We start from the raw sequence: 27,028 nt of genomic DNA on the forward strand, positions 1-27,028 counted from the left end.
AGCTGAGCAACTGGACCACCACCACCACCCAGCTCTCCCCAAAATAGCTGGGTCCAAGTTCAAACTGCTTCATATCTGGTCCTAAATTTTACTCCCATTACCACTCTCCATCACCCCCTACCCAGATAAGGCCCTTGTTATACTTCTAACAGGGACTGGACAGGCTTCATAAGAGAATGGTCCTGAGTCATGTCTAGTTCAATCATAATTATACAAATTATATTATATATTATATATGCTATATATATGTATATAGTAATACAATACACTACAATTTATAACAATTTTAAAATTATGACCATATTATATCTGATAATATACATTATCAGATAATATCTGATATCTGATAATTCTATATAGTATATAGTTGTATATATAATTAAACTTATATATTAAACTTGTATATATATAACTATATATTATTATCAGATAATGCCTGTATATCTGATAATATACATTATATTATTATTATGTATATGATTATAATTATCACATAGTACAAATAATTATACAGTTATATACAATTGTATAATAGAATTATACATGATTATTATTACATATGCTAATATTAATAATTATGCAATATTAGTTGCTTTCACTTATTAAGCTCTTATAGTGTTAACACATTCTTGCCATTGCCTGATCCCTATCACCTTTCTCCTAATAATGCTAACTTACTCTTCAGATCTGGCTCAGCTTGGTCATCAGTTCCTTCTGGAAGCCTCCCCAACACTGTCCTAGCCTAGATTAGATGTCCCCACTGCCCTCCTAGTTCCCCTTATTTTCTCTTTTGAAATACACATCACACTACACTGCCTGCTAATGTTGATTTCTGTAACAAGAATATGAGCTCCATGAAAAGAGAGAAATCAAATTGCTTTGTTGCTCTTTATATTACCTGTGCCAGTATAGTGTCTGGTACAGAGTAGGCATGCAATAAATATTTGTTGCTAGGCACTTTATACAACAACAAAAAAAATAGTATGTCCTTTGTCAGTAAACCAACTTCCTTTTCTTCAATATGACTATAAAAAGGCACACAGAAGTGAAACTGATTCTCCACTGAAAGAATGCCATGCTGTGTGCAGAAGTTTATAGTGAAAAAGATGGCTCATCACCACCTATGGATCTTGCTCTTTTGCCTACAAACCTGTGAGTTCTGACCCTTGCTGATACCTCCTAATTTTCTATTAAGTTTTGGAAATTGATCTTAAGGAAGCTATTGAAATTTGGCCTGCTTTAATAGGAACACCCTGGGTCTCAAAAGGGATCCTCCTGACTGGGAAGAGACTTAAGATCCAAATCTATCTGTTTTTCAGCTTTAGAGTTTATATATCTGAATTTTATCTGTACTCAGCCTCTAAACATCTGAGAAAAACTCTCCTGCTCAGAACCGTCAGCTTATGGTAGACCTGCCCAGAAAACCAACAAAGGAATAGATAGTCCAAAACTTTGAAAAACTTAGAAGCAATTTTTTGGGGTGTTAGAATGTGTTATATAAAATTTAACAGAGATATGACTTAATTATTTCATTGCTCCTGCAGATTAGAGTGACACATGACTATAATTATCATTGTAAAAACTTCATCTCTTTAAGTTCCCTTTATTTTCAAAGCACATTCAGAGCTATTACTCTGCTTATGTCTTCCAAAAACTCTAAAATTAATGGAGAAGAGAGTATTGTCCCTGTTTTATAAATAAATTAGTTCTCAAAAAAGAAATGAAGAAGTTGAACTAAAAATCCTGTTTTTGTTACTTAAGGCTTAACAGTAAAGTATAATGGTCAAATGAATATTGCTTGTTGTTAGTACAAAGTAAACTATGTAACATTAACATAGCTTTGGGAGTGTTTTGTCATTGCATATATTATCTCACTGATTCCGAACAATTGCCTTGTTTATGTAAAAACTGTCATTTCTAAAAATACTTACAGTGTCTCTTATCAGCTTTGGAAATGCACTAGCAAATTCCTGGCATGAGTTAGAACACAGAGACTCTAGTGGGTTAGGATTTCTGGAAAAGGTAGAATTGGTGCACTGGGGTATCTCTGATTCCCTTGACCACTTAAAGCTGTGACTCCTTCAATGTGAGCTTCCTTGAGATTGTATCCACTGGGCAGGTCAAATTTTTGAGCCTGTGGTAGTCACCCTGACAGACAAGTAGAAAATGCAAGTAGCTGGGGTAAAATATTGGATAGAACCTAAGTGGAAATCTAGGGATATCCCCAGTCTTTTAAAGAAGGGCTAGACAGGGAGGCATTTGATACCACTTAACTAGCAAAACTCAGTGGAAGTGAGTTTGAGTGAACTCCGGGAGTTGGTGATGGACAGGGAAGCCTGGCGTGCTACAATTCATGGGGTTGCGAAGAGTCAGACACGACTGAGTGACTGAAGTGAACTGAACTGAACTGAACTGAACTAGCAAAGCATTCACAATTTTTATGTACACACTCTTATGTGATACATACTAAGATCATTGAAATAAGCAAGATAGATGTTCTTAGTTTCATTACAAAAAAAAAAGTAGAATCTAAGACTTGAATTAAACAATTCACCTAAAATTTCACAGCCTGAAATTGGTAGAGCTGAAAATGGACATTTGTTCTGTTAATCCCAAGGCTGTAGTTCTTTCTGTTCCACACTTTTCTGACCTTTCACTCATTCAGTTTTCAAGTCCCTGATGCTCTTCAAAGGGCTACTGTACACTACATGAAAGGCAGCTCTAAGATACACTTGCCTCACCTACTGAAATGGAAATCAAAGTTATTGAATCAGCTAGCAATGAATCATTCATCCATTAGCTTTAGAACTTTGGGAAAGTTATATAAAATCCACCTGTTGTCAGAAAGGGGAATATTTCCCTCTTCCACCTCTTGAGTTCTGTGGCTGGACTACTAACAAAACTGACAACAACAAAATTCTGTAAAGCAATTATCCTTCAATTAAAAAAAAATTGACATGGGATAGATTGCAGGAGAAAAGAAAATTTTTTTTCAATTTTTTCAACTTTTTATTTTATATTGCAGTATAGCTGATTAGGGGCTTACCTGGAGGCTCAGTGGTAAAAGAGTTGGCCTGACAATGCAGGCGTCGCCAGAGACATGGTTTCGATCCCTGAATGGGAAGATCCCCTGGAATAGGCAATGACAACCCTTTCTTGCCTGGAAAATTCTGTGGACAGAGGAGCCTGGCAGGTTGCAGTCCATGGGGTCGCAAAGAGTCAGACATGACTGAGCATGTGTGCACACATGCACTCAAGCACACACACACACACAGAGCCAAATAACAATGTTGTGATAGTTTCAGGTGAACAGCAAAGGGACCCAGCCATATGTATACATGTATCCATTCTCCTCCAAATTCCCTTCCCATCCAGGCTGCCACGTAACATCCCTGAGCTATACAGTAGGTCTTCATTGGTTATCCATTTTAAATACAGCAGTGTGTACATGTCCATCCCAAACTCCCTAACTATCCTGTCTCCCCATCCTTCCCTCCTGGCAACCATAAGTTCATTCTCTAAGTTTATGAGACTGAGAAACAAATTTTAATTTGTGCATGCAGAGGTCTCATAGAAACGGAAACTAAGAAGTGGCCAAAACAAACAGCTTTTACTTTTTAGGCAAAGAAACAAATTTGTGAAGAATCAACAGGACAAAGAAACTCAGGCTTTTGGTGTGAGCACCAAAAGTTAGTGAAGAATGTAAACAGACTTGGGGCTTGAAGCAGTAGATTAAAATAACACGGTTTGTTTGTATAAACTTCCTGCCCCCAAATTCCCTGTCTTTGTTGATAAGGATGTCCTTATACCTCCAGATGCTGTGAGGTTTATTTTCTGCTTTCAGGGGACAGAGAAGAATCAGAGTTTTCTTCTTGCACTGGCTTCTTCTCAATCAACTTTTATTCAAAATAATCAATATGGAGAGTCTCCTGGTGGCCAAGTGGTTATGATTCTGGGCTTTCATTGCCATGGCCTAGGTTCAATCCCTGGTCCAGGAACTGAGATTCCCACAAATGATGCAGCCAAAAAAAAGAGAAAAAGAAAAAATCATATTTCATTGTGGCATATTTGGGGGCAATCCATCCTGGGCTGTGTTGGGTTCAGCCAACCCAACATTGTTATATAGACTTCAAAATGGGAGAGCTCTTAGTACAATAAGATTGTTTTGAGAATCAAAATGATAACCCAGGTATGACAGTTAGCACAGTATCTGAATATAGTAGGTGCTTACCAAATACTAGCTAATACTGTTGTTTTTCACACCTGCTTTTCATATGGTATTAGGAAAGGGCCAGGGCTTTCTTATACAGAGATCCTGGCCAAGATTCCTCTGTTTAGGATGATCCAAGGAACGTGAGCCGGTGAAAAGATGGTACGAATTTGAACTTAGGTGTGGGCTTTTGAAGTTCCTGAAGAGAAAACCAGGGATGAAATATGCCCTTTGTCAAGGGCCCATTAATGAGAGGTGGGAGTCTGTTTTTATAGCAGTAAAACCAGAAGTACTTTCATGTACCATTTGGCTTTGTTGAATGGATATGTTTGCCTCTTAAAATTATTCTACCAACATTTCCTGAGTGCAAAAATGTACCCCCATATCCCTCTTGCTGCTATTCCTGACAAAGATGGTCCCTGATATTTAGCATTGAGCTTAGATGTCAACACTGACTGTACTTACTTCCCTGGAATGAATTCTGAACAATTGAAGCAGCTGAGATTTAATGGGAAAAGGGAATTAGAAATCCCCTTTTTCCCTGGAAAGCACTGAAATAAGAGGAGTCTGAGTGTGCAAGCTCATGACCATTCCATGTTGGAAAAGTTTTCTTAAAGAGCCAAGACTCACAGTCTTATGTTTGTGATCTCAGCTTCCTCATCATGACCTGTGAATACTGTGACTCTGACTGTCCTTCCAAGTATGCTGCTAGCTGCCAACTGTTTGTTATAAAAAACAAGAGCCCACCGCTTTTGCTCCATACTCACTTCCTTCTACATATTCTCCCTCACATTCCTTTAATTCTTCCTTTTCTCTGTACCTTTCTTGCTTCTTTCTTCAACCTCTCCCCTTGCTGCCTTCTCCTCTCTCATCAATGATAGTAATAATTCACCACTTATGGAGCAGTCACTACATACATATCTGTCATTACTTTAAGTAGTCTGCATATGTTATTTTGTCTAATCCTCATAACACCCTTTGAGATGGGTACTGTTAATATTAAAGAAGGAAATAGAGGTCATTTAGCCAAAAAGTGGAGGAAGTAGGATTTGAACTCCTGTCTATAGACTTAACCACTGAGTCAGTGCTGCCTTCACCACTTTGATGCTGAAATAGAATCATATAGATAATAGAATATATTATCTCTGAGGCTGATGGTTATCACACTTCGGGATTTATCATGAGTGGTGATTATTCAGCAGAGACTGAGCCCATCTCTGTACCCACCTACAGAGGAGGTTAGAGGCTGGTGGGCAGGCTTTTGCCAACAACAGAATTTTGGGCAGGCCAGCAAGGTAGAATATCCAAAGAAATGACCATATTGAGACATGGTTCAAGTACCATTCACATGAGCATGGTTATAGAATGATTTGAATTTGCTTTTTTAAAATAAACGAAGATCCAGTATCAATAAGATCTCAATGTTCTGCTGAATGTAGAGCACAGTCATGAGGCAATCCAGCAGCTGACACAAAAACTAGGGGAGAAAAAAAGAATGAAAAAGTAAATAAATCCAGGAAAGGTGAGTGGGTTCCTCTAGATATCTGTTTATGGATAAGTAGGCCCTAACCATCATCCTAGGAGTTGGAGACAAGATTTCACCCCTGGAGAAGAGTCTGGCAAGTGTCAATTTGCCATTAGTCCAAAGTCCTATTAGAGAGGGGCCTTCAGCTTCCCTCATAGCTCAGTTGGTAAAGAATCCACCTGCAATGCAGGAGACCCCAGTTCGATTCCTGGGTCAGGAAGATCCACTGGAGAAGGGATAGGTTACCCACTCCAGTATTCTTGGGCTTCCCTGGTGGCTCAGCTGGTAAAGAGTCCATATGCAATGTGGGAGACCTGGGTTTGATCCCTGGGTTAGGAAGATCCCCTGGAGAAGGGAAAGGCTACCTACTCCAGTATTCTGGCCTGGAGAATGCCATGGACTGTATAGTTCATGGGGTTGCAAAAAATCAGACACAACTGAGTGACATTCACTTTCAAAATAAAGACAAAGCCTCTGTTCTAGAAAGAGATTTGAGCAGACAACTGCCATAGACCTTCCAAAAGGGCTTAAAAACAAAAGCCAAATTACAGAAATGGAAGAATATATTATGTATGGGGAAGAGTAGGTATCAAGACATTAGCTTTAAACTCCAGTCTCCAAGATGCTTGAGGTTGCATCCTTATAACATGAGACTCCAATAGAGGGGGTAGTGACCCCCCTCATCAATCCAATATGCCAAAGCAGCCCTGGAGATCAGTGTGTGACCCCAGAGCAGCCAGAGTGCTTCCACGACAGGAGCCCAAAGGTCAATGCTAGGTCACTTGGGCTCCTCGAATAATTCCCAAACCAGACTTTTGTTCTCTTGAACTTAAGAGAAGGATAAATCTGTAAATTTGGGGGTAACTAGACTCAGCTATGTGGAAGCTAGAAAAGAAAGAGGTCTGAGCAGTCAATTGGGTGACTGATGTTAGTGGAGGTACATACCCACTACACCGTTTCCTTCACTATACTCAATTTTTTATTATATGCTTAGAGTGCTGTGGTTATTGTTCAGTCACTAAGTTGTGTCTGACTCTGATCCCAAGGACTGCCACACACCAGGCTTCCCTGTCCTTCACTGTCTCCCAGAGTTTGCTCAGATTCATGTCCATAGAGTGCTGAGTAATGATAAAATGATGAGTGACAGGATCTCATCTTTAAGAATCTGTGTGTGTGTGTGTGTGTGTGTGTGTGTATTTATTTGGCAGAAGAGGATTCATCTCACCCTAAATCTCAATAAAGATTATATAAAGTAAAGGGAAAAAAAGCCAGCAGAAAATAGTATACTATTGGAAGGACTGATGTTAAAGCTGAAACTCCAGTACTTTGGCCACCTGATGCCAAGAGCTGACTCATTGAAAAAGACCCTGATGCTGGGAAGGATTGAGGGCAGGAGGAGAAGCGGACGACAGAGGATGAGGTGGTTAGATGGCATCACTGATGCGATGGACATGGGTTTGGGTGAACTCCGGGAGTTGGTGATGGACAGGGAGGCCTGGCGTGCTGCGGTTCATGGGATCTCAAAGAGTCGGACATGACTGAGCAACTGAACTGAACTGAACTGTATGGAGGTGGTAGGTTCCTTGTTCTAAAACCCTCATAAGTAAGGAGTTTCCATTCTCATGGGGAATGACACAAAGCTGCTCTCCGCTAACCCTTTGCTTCCTCTTTGTCCTTCTTTCCCTTCACTCAGAGTAACCGGTTACAACCATCTCTCTTCTGGGTGCTGCTGCCTCTGGTAGCTCTTCCAGACCTGCAGTACTCGGGGAAGCAGTGGATGGGGGGAGACAAGGGGAAAGTTATCTATGGCTGAAGAAATATAAAGAAATGCTGATTTGAAGGGTCCTAAAGAAGCAAGGGGTTTTGGGTAGCTATTAAGCAACAATACGCCCTTCCTTATTTCCATGCCCACGAAAACCTTCATGCTGGCTTTTTGTAACATCTCTGTAATACTCCAGTTCTCCTTTTTTTTTCCATAAGAGTTGTCTGGGGGTATTATTTTAATCTCTGTAAAAATGTTTTCTTATTTTACATAACAAGCACTTATGGTGCCTAGTATATGCCAAGTACTTTTCTAATAGGTTTACAAATATTAACTCATTTAATATAACACTTTTATGAAATGCTCCTGTTAGTCTATTTAGAAGCTGATAAAACCGAGGCACAGAGAGGTTAACTTTCCGAAGGTCTCATGGTAAAACCTGGCAGGAGCAGGATTCAAGCTCAGGCAGTCTGGATTTTCATCACTAAGTCATGGTGCCTGACACAGGGGCAGAAAGAGGGTGCCCCTCATGGCAACTCTCCCTTTTGGGGTCTCTAGTTTCTTCTCTATTGCTTTATATACCTGAGAGCAGTGTCATGTCATCTAATTTTCATACTTCCTCAAAAGTAGTAGAGAAATTTTATTTCATTTACCAATAGAATCCTGTGGTTTAGCAGGTAATTGGCTTAGTCATGGTCATTTAGCTAATTGGCAATAGAACCTTGGCTCAAACTTGTTTCTTGATTTTTTACTCACCATGCTATGAATCCCTAGCCTGTGGACATATGCAAATCTTTGTTAACAATATGAGAATATTGGAGTGGAAAGAATTTACTGTTAGCCAACTGCTCTTTCTTATTAATCAGTTTATATTCTGAACCTTCCTTACCAAGGGCCAGAGACATGTAGAGTTATTTCTTGCCCTCACTGTTTCTCTTACTCTAAGTTTTCTATCTTGCTTTTTGTTGCTAGAAAAAGGGAAAGTGGGTCAGTTGCCAAAAAAGTATTTATTCTTTTAACAAATATTTAATAACTATCCACTAATTGTAAAGGAAATACTAGTGACCAAAACAGAAAAAGACTACATGGCAATTATATTCTCATGGGGGTGAAAGGTGGGGAAGACAATAAGTACATATGCACAGGCAATGCTTTAGTAGTCATAACTGCTGTGAAACAAATAAATAAGGCAAGGCAATAGAGAGTGATGGGAAATAGACAGCTGCTTGAACATGGTGAAGCTTTCTCTGAAGATATGACATTGGAACAGAGTTTCACAGTGAAGGAGTGCTGGAAAGGGTGTTGTAAAAAAAGGGGGGGGACAGCAAATATTTAATAGCAAATGTTCTAAGGTGTTCTTAGCCAGTTTGAAGAATAAGAAAGTCAGTGTGGTTGGAGTGGGCAGGGGAGAGAAGGATATGAGATCAGATGGGAGGAGATAGGATCTAGGAGACTAGGGCATCCCTTGAAACCCCAAATGCACACTGTCTTTGTTTTTTAATAGAGTATCTTAATCCTTGGAAGGAAAGTTATGACCAATACAGATAGCATATTGAAAAGCAGAGATATTACTTTGCCAACAAACGTCCATCTAGTCAAGGCTATGGTTTTTCCAACGATCATGTATGGATGTGAGAGTTGGACTGTGAAGAAAGCTGAGCACCGAAGAATTGATGCTTTTGAACTGTGGTGTTGGAGAAGACTCTTGAGAGTCCCTTGGACTGCAAGGAGATCCAATCAGTCCATTCTGAAGGAGATCAGTCCTGGATGTTCATTGGAAGGACTGATGCTGAAGCTGAAACTCCAATACCTGGCCACCTCATGAGAAGAGCTGACTCATTGGAAAGGACCCTGATGCTGGGAGGGATTAGGGGCAGGAGAAGAAGGGGATGACAGAGGATGAGATGGCTGGATGGCATCACTGACTCGATGGACATGAGTTTGGGTGAACTCCAGGAGTTGGTGATGGACAGGGAGGCCTGGCGTGCTGCAATTCATGGGGTCGCAAAAGTCAGACATGACTGAGTGACTGAACTGAACTGAACTGAACTGAAGGAGAACTATGAAGTTTAGGTCTAAATGCCCTCTCTGTTGCCATCAATTGTTATTTTGTAATCTATTTGGGTTTTACCCAACTTCTCAGTAAATTTACTTCTCAGTAAATTTCCCTTACTCAGGTCTGAAGAATTTCCCTCTGGTCAGTTAACCTCCTCCTACCCCATCAATATTGCTAACCCAGATAAAGTTTCTGAGTCTTCATTTTTCCCAAACACATTTATTATTCTCATATTCTCTATTTCCTTCTTTCAATCAGTGGTTTTGGGCAGCTACTTTATCATGAAATGTACATTTGTAAAGTTCACCCATTCACATGAGTTCATCCAGGGAAACAGAAGTTATCATCTAAAACACAAAAGATATATAAGGCTGAGAAAGATGTCCAGCTTCCCTTCCAGGAGGAGAAATCCAGCTCCAGTGAATAGACTGCCCATGGTGTTCTCTATTCAAGCTGGTGTCATCCTGACCCTCCAGTTACCTCTTCACCATAGCTACCTAGGGGTCACGGGAAACCCATTTTTCCATCCAAGCCCACATCATGGAGTTCAAGCCTTTTCTTGCCTTTGCTTCTCTTCTAGAAGTATTGCCTTTCTCCCACTCTATCCTGCTGTGGTCTGGCTATGGGAATCAGGAAATCACACTCATTCAGTTCAGTCATTCAGTCATGTCTGACTCTTTGCAATCCGATGGACTGCAGCACACCAGGCTTCCCTGTCCATCACCAACTCCTGAAGCTTGTTCAGACTCATGTCCGTCAAGTCAGTGATGCCATCCAACCATCTTATCTTCTGTTGTCCACTTCTCCTCTTGCCTTCAATCTTTCCCAGCATCAGGGTCTCTTCCAATGAGTCAGTTTGCATCAGCTGGCCAAAGTATTGGAGTTTCAGCTTCAGCATCAGTCCTTCCAATGAATATTCAGGACTGATTTCCCTTAGGACTGATGGGTCGGATTCCCTTGCAGTCCAAGGGACTCTCAAGAGTCTTCTCCAGCACCACAGTTTAAAATCATCAGTTCTTTGGTGCTCAGCTTTCTTTATAGTCTAGCTCTCACATCACGTACATGGCTTTGACTTATATGGACCTTAGTTGGCAAAGTAATGTCTCTGTTTTTTAATATGCTGTCTAGGTTCGTCATAGCTTTTCTTCCAAGGAGCAAGCATCTTTTAATTTTATGGCTGCAGTCACCATCAGCAGTGATTCTGGAGCCCAAGAAAATATAGTATCTCACTGTTGCCATTGTTTCCCATCTTTTTGCCATGAAGTGATGGGACCAGATGCAATGATCTTAGTTTTCTGAATGTTGATTTTTAAGCCAAATGTTTCACTCTCCTCTTTCACTTTCATCAAGAGGCTCTTCAGTTCTTTGCTTTCTTCACACTTATTAGGAGATGTTATAAATATGGGTCATCTCTTTTTTGTTGGGCCCCAAGCCTGCTCACCAGTCCCTTCATCCCCTCAGTCAACCTGTTAACTCCCTGGGGGTATTCCCTAGAGCAGCATTTCCTCAAAAATTTTACATTCATCAAAATAATAATAGCAACTATCATTTTTATGTGCCAGGAATTTGTGCTTAGTGTTCTTTCTTCATAATTGTATTTAATAATTACCTATATTTTAAAGGTAAGGAACCTAAGAATCAGAGAATTTCAATTGTTTCCCCCAAATAACATATCTAGGGTCAAATATCCCTAGATTCTAAACCTGTACCCCTGACTTTACACATCTTAAGTAGTCCCTCTCCTGCCTCCTCTTGCTTCCCACATTACTGAAGATATGAAGGCCATCAAGCATGACTCAGCTCAGTTCAGTTCAGTTCTGTAGCTCAGTCGTGTCCAACTCTTTGCAACCCCATGAATTCCAGCACGCCAGGCCTCCCTGTCCGTCACCAAATCCCAGAGTTCACCCAAACTCACGTCCATCGAGTCGCTGATGCCATCCAGGCATCTTATACTCTGTCGTCCCCTTCTCCTCCTGCCCTCAATCCCTCCCAGCATCAGAGTCTTCCAGTGAGTCAACTCTTTACATGAGGTGGCCAAAGTACTGGAGTTTCAGCTTTAGCATCACTCCTTCCAAAGAACACCCAGGACTGATCTCCTTTAGAATGGACTGGTTGGATCTCCTTACAGTCCAAGGTGACTAGCTACCATTTTATCTTCTCTGTTCCAAAAAGTCCACTACATATTAAGCAACATCTATGTGCCCTCCCAACAATTTCATGAGGTAGGCATTACTATATCCTATCTTGCAGCTAAGTAAGATAAGGGCCTCAGTAACTGTCAGGAATTGAACACAGGCCCATTGGACTCAAACTATGTGCTTTTTCCATCTTGCCAAGCAAACTTCTATCCTTACTCCCAACAAGACCTCAAAATATCAATATCCTTTCACTCATCCTTTCCTTTTTTCTTTCCACTTCAGATGAAGGCATGAGCCTCTTCTGACTGAAAACATATACCTTTCTCTGCACACCATTTCCCTTCCATTTTTTGTTCCACACAAGCCTTAGTGGCTTCTGTATACTTCACTGTGCTTGGTGCTTGGGATTTTAAGACAAGATTCCTGGATTCAAGTGACTTGGTGTCCGGAAACAGACAGGTGGGCTCATGACTACCAACCAGTATGGCAAGTACTATGAGAGAGAAACAAAGAACTCCATGCGTAGGGACATCTATCCTAGATCAGGGAAATCTCTATCTTCTTTTCCTTCATACCACACTTCCCCCATCAATATCTTCTGTTTCAAAACAAAATCAAATAAATTAGCTTTGTTTGGCTCTCTAGCTAGCTATTTGTTCTGTTTTATAACCTTTCTTTCACTATGAAGCTTCTCCAATTCTTTACCATCTTTTCTATCCTCAATCCTCTACACTCTGGCCTCCATTTGAATCATCCTAACTTGAACTACATCCTCAAAGGCCATCAGTAACCTCCTAATGGACAGATCTAGGAGTCATTTTCAGCCTTTAACTCACTTGAAGACTCTGGATCACTAGACATCAGTGACAGTTGCCTTCTTGAGATTCTTTCTCCCCCTGGGTTTCATGATTTTGTCCGCTATTGGTGCCTCTCTTGCCACTGTATCGCTTGATCTATTCAGTTTCTTTGATAGTGCCTATTCTATAACTGTAAGCACTTATCACAAGGTTCAGCCTTGAACTTCAGCCTACTCTTCCTGAGTGACCCTCTCCTTCAATCACCTCCTCTCCATAGATTCCTAAACCACTTGGATTTCAGTTTGATGGCAAGTAACAGAGACTCAAAAATAAGAATTCCTTAAAGAAGAAAGAAATTTATTTCTTGTTCGTGTAAAATGACTGGAGTTGGCAGTTCAGATGGTAGAATAGTTCACAAGGTCATCAGGGATCCACACTTTTTGAATCTTCCTGCTCCATGATTCTCAGTACTTGGCTTCCTCTTCTTGATCCAAAATATCCAAGATTCACTGTCATGGCATTCCAGCCTATAATAAGCAAGGAAGAGATGAAGAAAGCAATCACCGTCTTCTTAACGACATAAACGTCAATACAATAATTGCACTTTCGTCCCATGGACCCGAACTTAGTCACATGACCAAACTGAGACTGCAGAAAGTTGGTCGATGTAATCTTTATTCTGGGTGACCATACACCTTGCTAAAAATTAGGGATTCTATTACTAAGAATGAAACAGAAAACAAATATTGGAAAACAACCAGCAGATTCTCCCACAGCCCCCAAACAATACTTTGAACACATTAACTTTTCTTATCTTCCATTCCTCTAACTTCTTATTTAGTGGTGCACCGTCATCTCACATTCAGTGTTTCTGACATTAAACTTGTCTTCTCCTTTTGACTTCTTTCAAGCATAAACTTAATCAAATTCCAGTAGCTATTAATTTTCCACTCTCATGAAGTAGACACCAAATATATTTTTGAATTTTATGACATGCCTCTTCATTCCTTGCCTTTCTTCGTGCTATCTCTCAAATTCATCCCTTCCTTTCCATTCCCATTACCACCCCTTGATTCATGTCCAGATAGCTAACAGTAGCCTCTGAAATGGTCTTTCAAGCCCAGCTCTTCTTTCCTCTTATTCCTCCATTTCCTACATTATTACCATATGACTCTAACCCTAAAGCATTATTAGCCTTTGTTCTCAAAAACTTTAATAGCTTCCCCCTGCCTGTGGTGCAGACTTCAAACTCAGGTCTGTCCTAAATCTAAACCTAAATTTATATTTCTAGCCTGATTGCTCTCTACTTTGTTAAGCAAATCTATACTTATTCAACCTACATCACACATCTTCTCTTTCTAAACCTTTCTTCAGAACCCGAAGACCTGAGACAGTAATTCTTTCCCTTTCTATCTAGTAAAATTTTTTTCACTCTTCAAGGTCCTCTTCAAATTCTGTTTCCTCCAAGAAGTTTTTTCTAACCACTGCAGATCAAAGTGATCTATACTTCCTCAAATTCCTGTTGTAATCACTGTCTCTACCATTCATCTGAATTTATCATTTACCAGCTCATATTGCAAAGGTGAGTTATGAGTGTGTATGTGTGTGTGTCTTATTTCCCTAACCATATATGAAATTTTTAAAAGGACAGAGAACTTGTCTTGGTCATAGACTTGCATAGTGCTTTTCGTAGTAAGTCCTTAAGACATTTTTGTGTCACAAATTCTCTCTGAAATTAAGTTTTCTTAAGGTTGCCTCCAACATTAATATACTGTTTGAATCCCCTCAGCACCTAGAGAAATAAGTATTAGCATTGGTTGATATGGAGATTCTTAAAACACCAAAGCCTTTAAGAGAAGAATAGAGACCACCAAGTGCAGTGATACTGAAAACAGTCCCTCCGTGCTTTACCTGAATTAGCCCTTAATAATGGTTCTTCATACATTCTTCAGTATGGTCTTGGTGTTACCAAGGTCATCATAGAGGTGGACTAGGGAAGTCCTAAAGGGCATATCCTAATTGTTAAGATGAGGATGAGAATGAGAGTCGTTATCATTAATAATCTCAGAAATAACTAGCATTTATTTTGCCTTGATGGTCAACAAAGAGTTTCCATTCACATATGATTTTTCTGATCACTAATTAGATAGGCAAATTTTATAGTTACTGTTGCCATTCTGTAGATGAATAAACTGAGACTCAGAAAAGCCTCATGACTTTATTAAAGTTGACCAGCTCATATGTAGAAGTAGCAGCTATGGCTACTCATAGCACCTATGACTTCATCCTCTCTATCTTTTCTTTGCATGCTATCATTTTGTGGCTGCCTCATAGCTCCATTGGGTGTTCAAAGGTACATATTATGCTTGTGCAAGCCCTAAACTTTTCCTCAGAAAGCCCAGGAGTCTCACCAACAGCGCCACAGCACAAAATAGTAAAAGGACTTCCTCTGGCTTAGCTATCTGACATCCTCACTGCCTCACTCTTTGATACCCAAGCACCACTTCCTGAATAACTTGAGAGAGGAGACAAGATATACTTCAAAAAGCAACACCACCCGCCAACCATTCTGTGACTGCACAACTGCCCTCCTACTAAGATCTCAGCCTTAGTAAACTACCCACCATTTCCTGAGGTTTGACGAGAAAACCCACCAGAATTATGAGTCTAAGGAACCCCCACCTTTTCCATCTTCTCACACTGAACTTGAATCCAAAGAGTGAAATGGAAATTAGGTACAAGGACTTGATATTAAAAAAGAAGAAGAAGAAGAAAGAAAGAAAGAAAGAAACCTTGTGAGATCTGGCACCAAGGCCAGCTGTACACTTTGCAGAACCCAGTAGAATATGAAAATATAGGGTCTTTTTATAAGTAATATTAAGAAGTTCATGACAACACAACAGCGTTAAATCAAGTTCAGGTCCTTCTGAGCTCAAAACTCTATACCCTGCACAGGTCACATGTCTAGTTGGGGACATTCAAAGATTCAGGCTGGGACACTCCAAGTGTCTCTCTACCAGATCTCATCAACACAGTGGCAGAGCTTGTCTGGGGAGAATTAATCTTCAAGGAATGGATTTTGATAAACTCTGACTTCTGCCACCAAAGACAAACTTAGTCTCTCTTTCTGTTCCCTCAGTAGTTTGGTTCCTATTGCTTTTACTGTTTAGTACTCAACATATTGCATTCCTGTTCGCATGTATGCAGATGCATCTTATTCTCTGAGCTCTGAGTTCCTCGGAGGTGCCTCCATGTCCTATTCATCCCTGAGTGGTGTTTGTTTAGTCATGTCCCACTCTTTTGTGATCCAGTGGACTGTAGCCCACCAGGCTCCTCTGTCCATGAGATTTCCCAGGCAAGAATACTGGAGTGGATTGCCATTTCTTTCTCCAGGGCATCTTCCCAATCCAGGCAGATTCTTTACCACTGAGCCACCTGGGAAGCCCTAGAACTTAATAAATGTTTGTAGATAAGGGTCTTTAGTCTCCTTCTTGCCCCCAGGACCTTGTTACATCTCCATCTCTACTTAGCCCATCCCAACTAAGTCACCAGTCCTTGCCTGGGATATTCCTTCTAAGGGAAAATCTTGGATGTTCTGAAAGGAAAGAGGTTTATGTAAGCAGTCTCTGGCTTGTCCAGAAAGTCCTGGGCTAGAGTGCAAGGGTGGTCATAGTGAGACAGCACCATCAGTTTAAGAAATCCCTTTGCTTTTCTGACACATTACAATGACTTATATTCTCAGTGACCTTTATTCTTATCCTCTTTATGCCAAACCCTGAATAAACTTTAGAGTCAGGCTGAACCCATTTACATGAAAAGTTTTGTTCTGCACTTTGGGGCTTATATGCAGTCAGTACTCATCAGAATGGCCCTGCTAGTGTTTATGGCTGAAGCTCTTCTTGATTGGTCAGTGCTTGTGCCTATTGGTTATTAAATGTTTTGAATATCATACACGCTGGCTCACAACACCCTCTCACACCATATAGCTCAGTGAGAATAACAGAGTAATGAAAGAACAGAAGAAAAGGGAGAAAATAACACCTGATAATTATATTGCCATTCATTTTACAAACTATGTATTAAATCAGTTTATCTTCATAAGGTAATTGAGGAGAAGAGAACAAAATAAACTTTTCTTTTTTTTTTTTTTTCTATGTTAGATTTTCATCCTTCAGCTTTATACTGAATACTACAATCCCAAAATTCTTCCTGGATTCCCAGAATGAATAAAGTCCCTTTCCTATTCTTTCTCAAAGTGCCATAACATTTATCCTATTTGTAGTTACCTTATCAAACTTGTTCTCTTCATTTAAGTTCCAGGGAACAGAAACCATGTCTATTTTTACTCACCATTGTACCCCAGTCTCTTTACACCATGCTTTAAAGAGTAGAGGCTCAACAAGCATTTGTATTATAATCAAATTAATAAATACTCACTATAAGATCTAGAACAAAGTTGTCCTTGAATAAATATGTCCATTCATTCATAAAAGTATGAATGAATAAATGAACTTTGCTTACTTCAGAAGTTGCTCCAAAAGAGCCTAGGCAACACATAACTGAATTTAATTTGCTAAATCATCCCACAAATATTTGCTAAGCACCCTCTATGTGTCAGGTGCTCACCTATAGACTGGGGTTATAACAGTGAGCAAAAAGAGCCCTCAAAATCATTAACTTGGGGAATATTTACTCCAGGACCTCTAAAGCACTCTATGCCTCTATCTTCTAGGAATAGAGGCATAAATGTAACTTTTTTTTTTTTTGCAAAGACCATGGCAGCCATCACAGGCTCTTGTCCTCAGCTCTTCTACCACTTGGTCGTATGACCTTGGGAAAGAAAATATTTAATATCTCAGACCTCAGAGGTTTAAATATGGAGATTTATGGTCTTAATCTCTCAAATTCCATCTAACTCTTGTTAGAGGCTCTAGGTGTCTAGATAAATATGCTTTAATGAAAAGGATTACTTAAAAATTCACTGAGAAACTTAATTTTTGAATGAGAATCTTTTAGAAAATTTAGCCCTCATAACATGTTAAATATGTTTAAAGTAAAATCCAAAAAAAGAGAAAAAAAGATATCATCAAGAACCTCTATCAGCTGCTCCTCAGGGAGATTCAATCCTGGAGAGACAGAGAATTCTAATAGAAGCAACCGTCAAATGGTTATGGTTTTGTCAAATGTTTATGGTTTTCTATTTATGTTCTCAGGTCTGGAAGCAGCTGGAAGCGACAAAGACATCTTCATAGTGAATGGGATTCTGGGGGAGTCAGCTACTTTTCCCTTAAATATCCAACCATCACAGAAAGTTACCTTCATTTCTTGGCATTCCAAAACATCTGTTGCTTTTGTAACACCAGGAAACTTCGGAGAAGAACCCATAGTTACCATAACCCACCAAAATTACCATGAACGAATAAATGTCTCAGGTCAGAACTATAACCTGGAGCTCAGAAATCTGAAGATTGAAGACTCAGGGATCTACAAAGCTGACATAAATGTAGAGACCTCTAAAATGACCACCACCAGGTCCTACAACCTTCAAGTTTATCGTAAGTTGTAGAAAGAGAGAAGGCTTGTTTTTTCACTTTTACTTTGCAATTTGCTATGAAAAAACACCTTTACTTCTGACAGTTGGGTTCCCTAAATCTTTTCATACTTATAAGTACTTACATAAATATATTAATGCCTATGGAGAGGGTATGGCTTTGCTTGCATTTAGCAATGTACTCTTCCTGTGGACCTTGTTTTTCTTTTCTATAAAATGCGAATAATCATACTATTTACTTCCCATAGTTACTGTGAGGATCAAGTAGGATAGAGTATGCAAAGTACTTTTAAGAAACCCTTTTTATTTTGAAATAATTATAGAGGCATAGAAAGGTGTAAAGAAATGTATAGGGAGTGCCTGTGTGCATTTCACCCATCTCTTCCCAATGGTAACAGCTTACATAACTAGAGTACAATATCAAAGCCAGGAAACTGGCATTGGTACAACCTATAGAGCTTATTTAGATTTTAGCAGTTATATAGGCACTCATTTATGTGTATGTGTGAAGTTCTATACAACTTATTCACATTAATAGCTTCATGTAACCATTACCATAATCAATAAACTAAAGTGGACCAACGTCACAAAATTCCTTCATCCTTTGCAGTCAGTCATTACTACCCTATTTCTCCTCCCAAACTCCTGGAAGACATTAATCCAGTCTTCATATCTAGAATTATGCTACTTCACAAATGTTACATGGATAGAATCATGCAGTATGCATGCTTTTGAGACTGGCTTTTTCACTCATCATAATTTCTTTGAGTCATCCTAATTATTGCAACTATCAATAGGTTATATATTTTTATTGCTGGATAGTATTTCATGGTATAGATGTGCTACTTTGTTTAACCATTCACCTACTGAAGGATATTTTAGTTGTTTCTAGTTTGGTGCTAAATCACTTCAGTCATGTGTGACTGTTTGCAACCCCATGGACTGTAGCCCACCAGGCTTCTCTGTCTGTGGGATTTTCCAGGCAAGAATACAGGAGTGGGTTGCTATTTTCTTCTCCAGGAAGCTTCCCAAACCAGGGATCAAATCTGCATCTCTTATATCTCCTGCATTGGCATCACCTAAGAAGCTATTCTAGTTTGGCGACTGCTGCTGCTGCTATTAAGTCGCTTCAGTCATGTCCAACTCTGTGCGACCCCATAGACGGCAGCCCACCAGGCTCCCCTGTCCCTGGGATTCTCCAGGCAAGAACCCTGGAGTGGGTTGCCATTTCCTTCTCCAATGCATGAAACTGAAAAGTGAAAGTGAAGTCGCTCAGTCGTGTCCGACTCTTAGCGACCCCATGGACTGCAGCCCACCAGGCTCCTTGGTCCATGGGATTTTCCAGGCAAGAGTACTGGAGTGAGGTGCCATTGCCTTCTCCATTCTAGTTTGGGGGCAATTACAAATAAGTTGCTATGAATATTTGTGTACAAGTTTCTACATTAAATGACTTTCTGTTTCTTTAAGATAAATGCCCAAGAATGAAATTGTATGGTAAATCCATTTTTCTTTTTTTAATTTTTTATTGTGATTAAATATATATAACATTTAACATGTTGATCATTTTTAAGTATAACACTCAGTGGCATTAAATACATTTTCATTGTTATGCAATCATCAACATTCTTCAGAACTTTGTTTTCCCCTTTTAAATAGATTCTATTTTTTAGAGCAGTTCAAGGTTCATGAAAAAATCGAGTAAAAGTACAAGAGTTCCCATATGCATCCTGCCACTGACAACATACCTAGACTCCTACATTGTCTATATCTCCCACCAGAGTGACACATTCATTACAATTAATAATGTATATTGATACATCATTATCAAAGTCCATAGTTTACATTAGGGTTTGCTCTTAGTGTTGTACATTCTATGGGTAATGGTAAAATATAATGATATTTATCCACCATTACAGTATCATTCAGAATAGTTTCACTGCCTTGAAAACACTCCGTGTTCTGCTTATTCACCCCTCCACACCACCCCTGGCAACCGCTGATCTTTTTACTGTCTCCATTGTTGTCATTTAGTCGCTAAGTCGTATCTGACTTTTTGCGACCCCCATGGACTGCAGCATGCCAGGCTCCTCTGTACTTCAGTGTCTCCCAGAGTTTGCTCACATTCATGTCCACTGAGTTGGTGATGCTATCTAACCAGCTCATTCTCTGCCACCCTCTTCCCCTTTTACTTCAATCTTTCCCTGCATCAGAGTTTTTTCAAAAAGGAAACTCTCTTCATGGGTTTGTCTTTTTCAGAATATCTAGCTGGAATCACATAGTATGTAACCATTTCAGGTTGGGTTCTTCCACATAATAAAATACATTTAAGTTCTCTTCATACCTTTTCATGGCTTGATAACTCTCTCCAAAACTTTTGAGTCACTTTTAGTGTTAAAAGTATTGCCAAGTTATTTTGCATTCCTATCAAAAATGTATAAATGATTTGGTGTCTCTAGCATTTAATGTTGTCAGTATGTTTTATTTTGGCCATTCTGATGAATGTGTAGTAATATTTCATTTTGGTTTTTAATCTTAATTTCACCAGTAGCTAATGCAAAATGCTTTAAGAGGTAAAATATTAGTGCGGTTATTATCACTAAAATTGAATTCACTGGCAGGTGTGCGGTGTGTTATGCAGTGCTATTCAAGATATGGTCTGTATGTGGCGGCATCTTATTGGAAATGCAAATTCTCAGGCCCCAATCCTTACCTTTGGTGGTGAAGCCCAGGAATCTGTATTTTAGCATTCTCTCTGGACTATTCCTATGTGTGCTACAGTTTGAGAAGTGCTCATCTAGAACTGCTGGAGAAGGCAATGGCATCCCACTCCAGTACTCTTGCCTGGAAAATCCCATGGACCAAGGAGCCTGGTGGGCTGCAGTCCATGGGGTCGCTAAGAGTCAGACACGACTGAGCGACTTCACTTTCACTTTTCAGTTTCATGCATTGGAGAAGGAAATGGCAACCCACTCCAGGGTTCTTGCCTGGAGAATCCCAGGGACAGAGGAGCCTGGTGGGCTGCCGTCTATGGGGTCGCACAGAGTCGGACACAACTGAGGCGACTTAGCAGCAGCATCTAGAACTGCCCTGTCCAATATGGTAGTCAGTAGCTACATGTAGCTCTTAAGTGTTTGAAACATGATGAGTACAAATCGAGATGTGCTGTAAATGTAAAATACACACTAGATTTTGAAAGGTTGCTGCTATGAGCCATGAACAACACTGGGATTCCTGGCCTCTGGAGGAGAAAATTTTGATTCAGGGCCAGTGACTAGGCTTGATCGCTCAGAGCTTTTTGTGTAATACAGTTTTATTAAAGTATAAAAGATATAGAAAAAGCTTCTGACATAGATATCAGAAGAAGACAGAAAGAGCGCCCACTTGTTGGTTTTTAGCAAGGAGTTTTATACCTATTAGCAAGCTGCTAATTTGAGAAAGGAAATGCCTCAAAACTGAGAAAGTTGCACCAGGCACTTCACCCACACATGCATTTTAAGATAGCATTGGCACCAGGTGAGTTATCCTGGGTCATAAAACAATTGACATGAATCTTGAGAAAAGGCAGATTTCCAAGCAAATACATAGTTTCATTAACATAGCTTAAGAGAACATCTCCATAAGAAAAACGCATTGACTAGCTCAAGTTTTGAGAAAAGTTCAGGCAACCAGGTGTCCTCATGGCAACGCAGAATTTTAAAAGAAACCTCCTTTTAATTTTGTATAGAGAATGGAAAAAAACATCTGACACTTGTAGTTTGTTTCTTCCTGCCGCTTAAAAGAGTGGAAAAAAAAGCACCTGACACTTGTAAGTCTATTTCCTCTGCTTGGGGACCACTAACCTTCCTGCCTGTTACCCTCTCAATTTCAAAGTCTTATCATCAAAAAAACCCATAAAATATCTCATTAATCATTTTTATATTGGTTCCATGTTGGATATATTGAGTTAAATAACATATTATTACATCGCCTGTTTATTTTCACCATTAGAAAACCTTAAGCAACATAAGTGAGTAACATTTTTTCAGCACTAATTTCTAGCATAGAGAATATTTGAACCATGTCTCAAGGATTTTACCATCTCCATCTGCCCCACAGTAGAAAAACACAGAAGTGTGGCTAATACAATTAAGGTATATAGTTAGTCCACTAAAATTCAAGCTGCATAAAGACAGAAACTTGTATATGAGGTGTATCACTATATCCCCAGCTCCCACCTTGCCGGGCATACAGTGGGTGCTGCAGAAGTATCTGTTGAATGAAAGAATGAGTTAAGCATAATAGTCCTGGGTCCTAATACAATGTCTGGTGATTGTAAGTGCTCAATTAATATAGCATAATTGAAAGAACCATACACAAGTTGGACACTTCAGAAAATATCTGACTCATTCAAGACTTTTGCTTGTGAAAATAAAGAGGGCATTCAATTTTTATGATATTTGTTTTCATCCCTTTATGTTTAGTTTTACCCACTCAGTCTTTAGATGTTTCACCATCTGTAGTTAAGGTAGACTGCTGTAAAATCTTAGAAAATTCCCATACAACAAAATCTGCACTTTTGGAATAGTGAGCTGAGAAGACAAAGAGAAAAAAACTGACATTTACTGGACAGTACTTGACTAACATTCTACTAATTTTTAAAAATACACAAAGATTATACATATTTAGGCAACATATGCACAAAAGATAATACAGTGAAATGCAATTCTCCCTTCTCAGGGGCAGTCACAGTTATCAGTTTATTTTGCCTCTTCAATAGAAAATTAAAGTACATATGAGCATAAACAGAGTGATGATAGACAAATTGATGGACAGTAGAGTGGCCTATCGGAGAAGGCTATGGCACCCCACTCCAGTACTCTTGCCTGGAAAATCCCATGGATAGAGGAGCCTGGTAGGATCCCATGCAGTCCATGGGGTTGCTAAGAGTCGGACACAACTGAGCAACTTCACTTTCACTTTTCATTCATGCATTGGAGAAGGAAATGGCAACCCACTCCAGGGTTCTTGCCTGGAGAATCCCAGGGAAGGGGGAGGCTGGTGGGCTGCCATCTATGGGGTTGCACAGAGTCAGACACGACTGAAGCAACTCAGCAGCAGTAGCAGCAGCAGCAGAGTGGTCTATCTGTATAATAACTCATTTAATCCTTTCAGACACCCTAGCTAGAGAAATTTGTTGTCCCCACGTTATAATTGAGGGAGCTGAAGCTCAGTACCACTGGATACCTTCTCCACAATTTCATAGTTAGAGAACAATGGAGCCTGGATTCTGAAGCTGGTCTCCAATGGCCTCCCCATTCTTTTACTTGGAAAGATGAAGGCCTGTCGGCCACAACTCTGATCTTCACTGCTCATCAGATTTGTTTAAGATATGTCAGGGGAGTGTGTCATTTCCTCAGTTCTGTCTCACTGCAGCAAAGATTTGAAATGGCAGACCAATGTTACAGCTCGGTTGCAGCTCAGTTTTATTTGGCAGTCAAAGTATAGTACACCCTCAAGGTATGAAGGTGGGCTGACCCAAAAGGAGAGAGGCTCAATCTTGGCTCCTCTTATTAAATGTTTTGTCTCCTCCCCCTGAGCCTGCTCTGTGTAAATTGGGCTAGCCAGAAAGGCTGTTTGTTTCACCTGAGGTTCTTACTCCAGCCTTCAGATTTTCTTTTGTTCCATTTCTGTGGGCTTTTCCCTTTGTCTTTTAGCCACCACCATTTTGGACTCCTTTTTCCTATTCTAACTACCTAACATTCCCCCCTCAAGAGGTGGGAGGCCCAATTCTTTGGAAATAGGGCGTCAAGGTCTCTCTGGCTACTTCCTGCTGAGCTGGGACAGCAAGGGGCATTGGGCCTCCCCCTCTTGCTTATCACAATCCTCAGAGTCCTTATAGTGGTGTCCATCTAAGGGTGAGTGATATTTCCCATAGTCAGGTGTAGTTTTATACATCCTTGTTGAACTGGCACTGCATGTTGTAGCTTGTTAACCTGGGCAGAGATAAAATGGGTTAGACAATTGATTATACATGGAGCAACCATGAGCAGCATCAAATGACGATAACAGGGATTAGTAGGGATATTGGCCAACTCCAAATCCCTCCTGGCCAGGAGAAGGTTCCCCGAGGTGAGATTGTAGCCACCCTGAGAACTCTCCAGCTCGTTCTTTGAAATTCCATAGGATCCGAATGTTTTTCTTGAGGACTGTGAGACTTTCTTTAACGTGGCTGGAGGTATTTACCCAGAAACAACACATTTCATTCAAGATGGCTCAAGTCCCTCCTTGTTCAGGGATCAGGAGAGCTGTCTTCTGTCTATTTTGGAGTATAACCCCTGCCAGGCTGTGTTGGCTCTTAAGAACTGTCCTGAGAAATCTTATCCCCAGAAACTTAATTTTGGGAGTGTTCATTAGAATGGCACTCATTTGTAGTCCTGATAGGTATCTGAGATCTCCCAGGGGCTTACAGGTGTATTGAGTGTCCTGTTCTGTTTTCTTCCATGGCTTGACTCATGAGAAGTGAATCCAGGAGTTGTGTCCTGGAAACTTGACTGCTGTGGGGGTAGAAAGTATTACAGGGTAGGGGCCCTTCCATGTGGGCTGGAGTTGAGCCTTTGGGGACCCATCTTTCCAGACTTTAATTAGGACCTGAGTCGCTGAAGCATAGAGTGGTGGCTCTTTAGAATCTTTTGGGCCCTGTTTGACACCCCACAAGCATATATCCTGTTGGAATTGCCCAATGGCCACGGTGTAACTCTGGAGGGTCTGAGCCTCTGGATCTAGGAAGAGGTCATTGACATAAACAAAAGGTCTCCCATATAGCATCTTAAGGACTAAGACCAACCTGTGCCTTAGGGGCAATAGAGGTGTGGAGGAGAGCTATTGGTAAAGCCTCCTTCCATCCCAGGGAGATCTCCTGGGTTATATTTTTTATCACTGATTTTAAGAATTGGTTGGCTCTTTCTTCTTTGCCTGAAGACTGAGGCCTCCAGGCGCAATGGAGATAATAAGTAATGCCCAACACTTTAGAGACCCCTTGGGTGACTTTAGAAGTAAATGATGTCCCATTGTTACTTTGTGATGACCTGGGCAGGACAAATCTCAGAACGATTTCATGGAGCAGTTTTTTACCATCTCCGTGGCCTTCTCAGTCTGGGTGGGAAAACCTTCAATCCATCCTGTGAATCCATCAATCATGATTAGTAGGATATTTATACCCTTGAGAAACTGGCATCTGGGTGAAGTCCATCTGCTAGTCCTTTCCTGGGTAGGTCCCACACCGTTGGACAGGCTGGGCCAGCTGGGGTCTTTGAACTTCTTGGGGATTGTTTAATTAGCAAATGGGACAAGAGGAGGCCACTCACCTTACAGCTGTTGGGAGGCCTGTTCCTCTGAAGGGCCTTTCTAGTAATCTTTGGAGGGCCTTCTCCCCTAAGTAAGTGGTGGTGTGTACGGAGTTAACCAACTTCCATTGGAGGTTCCCAGGCAGAAAACGGAGTTGCTCCTTTTGGAACTAACACATATGATCTTCCTGAAAGCTCTCAATCTTAGCCTTAAGAGTCTCACCTTCAGTATATGAAGGAATTTTTGGCAAATTAGCCTGTGAAACTAAGGTGGCAACCACTATTACGTCACTGTTTTTTAATACTGCTCTCTTAGCTGCCTGATCATCTGCTTGGTTCCCTCATGCCACTTCTGTGCTCCCTTTTTGGTGTCCTTTAAATGGGAGACTGAAACCTCCTCTGGCCAATGGACTGCCTCCAAGAGCCTAAGGATTTGATCACCATATTTGATTGGAGACCCTCAGGTGGTCAAATGGCCTCTTTCTTTTCAAATAGCAGCATGTGCATATAGCACCAGAAAGGCATACTTGGAGTCAGTGTAAATGGCTACTCTTTTTCCTTTTCCAATCTCTAAAGCTCGAGTCAGGGCTATAGGCTTAGCCAATTGGGCTGAAGTACCTGTTGGAAAAGGTTTAGTCTCTATGGTCTCAAAATTGAAAGCTACTGCATATCCGGCTCTTCTTTTTTCATCCAAGACAAAGCTGTTTCCATCAGTGTACCAGATTTCCTCAGAATTGGTTAGAAGATCGTCTGACAAGCCCTCTCAGGGTTTTGTCCAGTAATCCAAAGTTTCTAGGCAAGAGTGAAGGGGGAGAGAGCCCTTGGGGGTAGGCAGGAGGGTAGTTCGATTAAGAACCTCATAAGGGGATATAGTCAGGCCTGGATTTTCCATCAGCACTACTTAATATCTGAGGATCCTTTGATCAGACATCCATAAATGGCCTCTCCCATTCAGGAGTTGTTTCACTAGGTGGCTGGTAAAAGTAGTTTGCCCCCAAAAAAGAGTTTTAAAGAATCTTCTATCAGGACTGCAACAGCAGCAAGATTTTGAATGCAGGGAGGCCAGCCTTGGGAAGTTGGGTTGAGCCTCTTGGATAAGTAAGCTACAGGCTGGAGCTCAGGTCCCAACCTTTGAGTTAACACTCCCAAGGCTATTCCTTCGTTTTCATGCACGTATAGGTGGAATGCTTTTTCTGGGTCTGGCAATCTCAAGGCTCTCCTTGAGTTAAGGCTTATTTTAGTGTATCCTCTGCCTTCTTTTGAGGACTTCCCCACATCAATGGGATTAAATCACCCCCTCCCTTCAAGCTTTCATATAAGGCCTGGGCAATTAGACCATAATTGGGTATCCAGATTCTACAATACCCGGTTAGCCCCAGGAAAGCTCACGGTTGTTTTTGAGTTGTGGGGGAGGGCAACTGGAGGATTCCTTGTACTTGATCAGAGGACAGCCTCCTAGACCCATGTGTAATCTGAACTCCCAGGTAGTGACCTTTCTCTTGACTATCTGTGCCTTAGCACAGGAGACTTTATATCCCCTCTCTACCAAACGTTAAGAATCTGAATTGCATATTGTTGGGCATTTTTCTCATCTGGAGAGCAGATAGTAGGTCATCTACATATTGTAATATTTTCCCAAAGGTCCCAGAATCAGATCTAGGAGATCC

At 40.5% G+C, this 27,028-nt stretch overlaps 1 protein-coding gene across 2 annotated transcripts in view; it reads left to right on the forward strand.

Annotated features, from left to right (window-relative positions):
- The first annotated feature begins 1,085 nt into the window (after positions 1-1,085).
- CD84 (CD84 molecule) overlaps positions 1,086-27,028 on the forward strand; it is a 40,564-nt gene continuing 14,621 nt past the window's right edge. For both annotated transcript variants that reach the window (XM_068965694.1, XM_068965695.1), the window contains exons 1-2: positions 1,086-1,152; positions 17,702-18,043. In XM_068965694.1, coding sequence (XP_068821795.1) covers positions 1,107-1,152; positions 17,702-18,043 — 388 coding nt within the window. In that variant the 5' untranslated portion in view covers positions 1,086-1,106. The remainder of the gene's footprint in view (positions 1,153-17,701; positions 18,044-27,028) is intronic.

This window comes from Capricornis sumatraensis, chromosome 2, assembly GCF_032405125.1.
Source record: "Capricornis sumatraensis isolate serow.1 chromosome 2, serow.2, whole genome shotgun sequence".
NCBI lineage: Eukaryota > Metazoa > Chordata > Mammalia > Artiodactyla > Bovidae > Capricornis > Capricornis sumatraensis.